Source organism: Phanerochaete carnosa, assembly GCF_000300595.1.
Source record: "Phanerochaete carnosa HHB-10118-sp unplaced genomic scaffold PHACAscaffold_8, whole genome shotgun sequence".
Lineage (NCBI taxonomy): Eukaryota > Fungi > Basidiomycota > Agaricomycetes > Polyporales > Phanerochaetaceae > Phanerochaete > Phanerochaete carnosa.
Genome location: NW_006767635.1, coordinates 2,283,797 through 2,287,446, shown reverse-complemented (window position 1 = coordinate 2,287,446; position 3,650 = coordinate 2,283,797). Strand labels below are relative to the sequence as shown.

The window sequence follows — 3,650 nt, the reverse complement described above, 5'->3', positions numbered from 1 at the left end:
GACGTCTGGTGCGAAGGTCGTTTGCGTGAAAAGTGGATGGTGGCCTGCAAGCTGATACACACGTCGCGCCACGAAGGTCTCCGAGGAGTCTTGGCTGAATGTACCGCAGAAGATGAGTCAGGAATGGTATATGATCGCGGTGAGATGTTGCGAGCACTGGGAGGTCGCCAACGGACCTCGGGAACTCAACCTTGCCGGTGCAGGCTGATGCTTACTTCCGGCATCGCAGTCGGGAGAGGACCTAACGATCTACTTCGTCGGTGAGCCATAGAAGTTGAAAATCGGCCAACGTCGCAAAGGACGGAAAGTCAGAGTAGAGACTGGAGATGCAGCGAGAGCACGCGTCGCGCGCAGACGCCCAGCGAAAGTGGCGGGAGACACGTGCCACGGCGCATCAACTGGCGCATTCGGGCACATCAGATCCTTTGTGGCGATGATGCCAACACGACGGAGCAAAGGGTTTGGGCGAAGCTTCAGAGTTTTACGGTCGACTGCTTCTGCTCCTTCACGCTCATGATATTGTACTGAGCCGTACGTCCCTCGAGTCTCTATCTACGATACTGATGCCAAAATTTTGTTTCAGGTAGCTCACAAAGTCAGTTGGGTGGGCGTATGGCGCGACATACGGTGATCGAGAGAGAGGGAGGTCGTGTCGGCCTGGCCGGGTTGTCAGCCAAGCATTGGCATACTGAGGTGTCGTGCCACTAGGTATGGCATTTGTGCGTGATTGCCATAATATCATGCTTATGCGCCGCTAACACGAAGCGTTCTTAATCGTCCCCGCCACCCTGCTTACCGCCCTTCGTCGTCTTGTCCCAACCTAGCCGCCGGCTTCTCCGAGATTACGACGAGTACTCATCGACCTCATATTCGGCTTCCTTGTCTGTGCATATCCGATGTATACACCAACAAGTCAATTTGATCTCGTTTTTTCACATCACGCGTAGATCGATGTCAGCCTACTTCAATGCACATTGCAAGTGGGTCCCGGTTCGTTCCTCTGAATCTATGATCCTCAACACAAAGCGCCACCTCAGCCATGCGCATGCTAGCACCCTCATGTAGGTAGGTCTACTGGCTCCGGCTCAAGTATACAGTTTGATCAGCAAAATTGATGCAGGACCGTCCAAAGTCTCGTACAGTCGAAACTGTGCCACCGCCCGCAGAGCGACAGGGCTCTGCTCATCGATATTGCAGAGGATAGATGCGCCGCGTGCACGCGCGTACTTGGAATCCGAGGATAACACTACTTGTGTGCACAGCCTCTGGCGCACTGAGGACAGCCATGGTATGTATTCTCTCTTGCTCCGCGCTTGCCAGCAGATCGCACCTGGCCAGACAAAGTACACCTTCGCGTTTGGTGCTCCGCACGTTCGCCGTACTCGCCGTGTCCAGTGTTGCAGAATCAGCCGCCGAAGAAGCGGTGCCAAAGATGAAAGCACTGCGCTGGGGCAGGGCATGGCAGGGTGGCTACATGTCGTGATTTCGCGAAACTCAGAGCCAGGGATTATCCGAGTATCGAGTATATCCTTTGTTGAAACTGCCACAGCTAGTCTCATTGGTTGTTGTATCACCGCAGAGCTATGCATCGCTGTTCCCTGGACCTGCGAGAGCACTCTCGGCTGTGCTACTCTATGACGTCGTGAGTGTTCTCCTCTCGACACGCCTTCAATGACATTTAACGACCATATAATAGTCGCCTTGTTAATTGGGTATCACTGCGCGCAGTTTCAAGTGTAAATGCCGCTCGCGCTCGCTGGAGCTGGAAGGGGTGTTGTGCACCACTGATGACTCGACCCTCATTATGTTTGTCCAACGCCGCCCTAGAAGCGCAGCGCAGGTTTGCGATGACTCAGAGACCGTGTGCCTAGGCAGAGCAGCTTAAGTTCAATATCGCACCGCAGAGCGTGTTATCGCGAGGCTCTGTCACTGTGCACGTGTTCTGCGGGGTTTGTTGAGGAGGCGGTGCTCGGGAAGTAGCGAGTCCATCGATATAAACAGCACCCTTCGCTTTCCATGCGGCGCTCCTCTGGCCCATCTCTGCGTCCCCGCCTCGCCTCTTCAGACAGTCTGCAGCGGTGCGTTCCTCACCTTCAAGTCAGTGCTAATGCCCAACACGTCAGGGACACGGCTGCCTGAAGAGATTATCCACGCCATCGTAATACGACTTGACGATCGCGAGAGTGGTTATGGTGGAACTTGGCCGTACAGGCCAAAAAGGCCACCGAAGCACGGCCTCGCATCTTGCAGCTTAACTTGCCGCCATTGGGCCAAGATCGTCAGACCCATCCTCTTCTATTCTCTCACTCTCAGGACCGCAGAAGACTTATCCCAGCTGTCCGCATTCCTTGGTGCTCCCGACTTCCTAGGCTGTTCCCTCGGACGTTGCATTTTAGACCTGGATGTTGTCGAAGACCGGTCATCACCCGGCGTCCCATGGAGTCACCGTTTCCCTCTCATAATACATCAACAGCTCCGTCTCTCGAGCTACGTCACTTGGACTATGAATGGCACCCCAGCAGATAACCAGGTTCAGCCGACATCGAACCCGTTGTTGTTTCCGTCCGCTCTGCTTCCTAGGACGCTGCCCATGTCCACGATGCGTCTGGAACGCGTCAGCTTATGCAATCTACGGTTACCGTCTGCTCGTAGTCTGATAAGCTTCGTCAAACACTTACACATTGCTCAGCTCAAGCTTGATAACATTGTCTTCCCGGAGGAAAGCCTCTTCCTTCGACATGTCCCACAAGCAAGCTCATCTCTCCGAACTGCATCTCACGACCGGCACGAGCAGTTCTTTTTTTCAAACTGCATCAGGCAGCTGTCAAACCTTCCGTTCTGGCTTAAACTGTCCACTCTCCTCCTTACCAACCAGCGCCACCCGCCATTAGATGACGACATTGAACAGCTGGTGGCAAAGCATCTTCATCTCCTGAGATCGCTTCATCAATGCGAAGATAGTATTCCAGAGCTACGTGTCTATCACACTGGTTTTTCCAATGGCGAACATGTGAGCATCAATATCCTTCATGTATCTGAGAGCCATGGATGTGTAGTAACAACATTGAAACAGAAGTACAAATACTCCTTCCTCCACAAAACTGGGACATCGGGCCAGTACGATAGCGTACTTGTGAAGAGAACAACTGGTAGCAACTAGTGATGTGCGGGCCGGGCTCAAAGCCCGACAAGCCCGACAAGCCCAGCCCTACTAAGCCTGGCCGAGCCGGGCCGTCAGTAAGGGCTTTGCTAGGCTCAGGGCCGGGCTTATAAGTCAAGCCTGGCCTTGCAAGCCCTGAAGCCCGGGCTTGTTAAAGTGTTTAAGGCGATCAAATACTGTACAGTACCTGTGTGACACAGAAATAAAAATTGGCCGTGACAGTTTGTGACTCAACCGACCGTTTCAGGCAAGTTGAGCTCGAGATGGCGGATACGGTGTCAGCGCCGACCAGACCTCAGCGCCGCCAACAACCCACCAGCAAGCTCGTTGACCCGACCAACAGCGCGAAGCCTGTCACAACTAGCCATCAGAAGGCAGTAGCGGAACATACTCGGGTACAGAATCAGCACACTGAGCCAACAGCCGACACTCAAGACTCTGCACAAGCTACTCTCACGATGTGCGCCCGGTCACAGCTCCGACTCCAAAC

The 3,650-nt window shown here is 53.9% G+C and overlaps 1 protein-coding gene across 1 annotated transcript; it reads left to right on the top strand.

Annotated features, from left to right (window-relative positions):
- Positions 1-2,107: 2,107 nt before the first annotated feature.
- On the top strand, positions 2,108-3,160 carry PHACADRAFT_149800 (uncharacterized protein; the record flags this gene model as incomplete). The annotated part of the gene is made up of 1 exon (XM_007399142.1): positions 2,108-3,160. The coding sequence occupies one exon, from the start codon at positions 2,108-2,110 to the stop codon at positions 3,158-3,160; it is 1,053 nt and encodes a 350-aa protein (XP_007399204.1).
- Between the last annotated feature and the right edge of the window lie 490 nt (positions 3,161-3,650).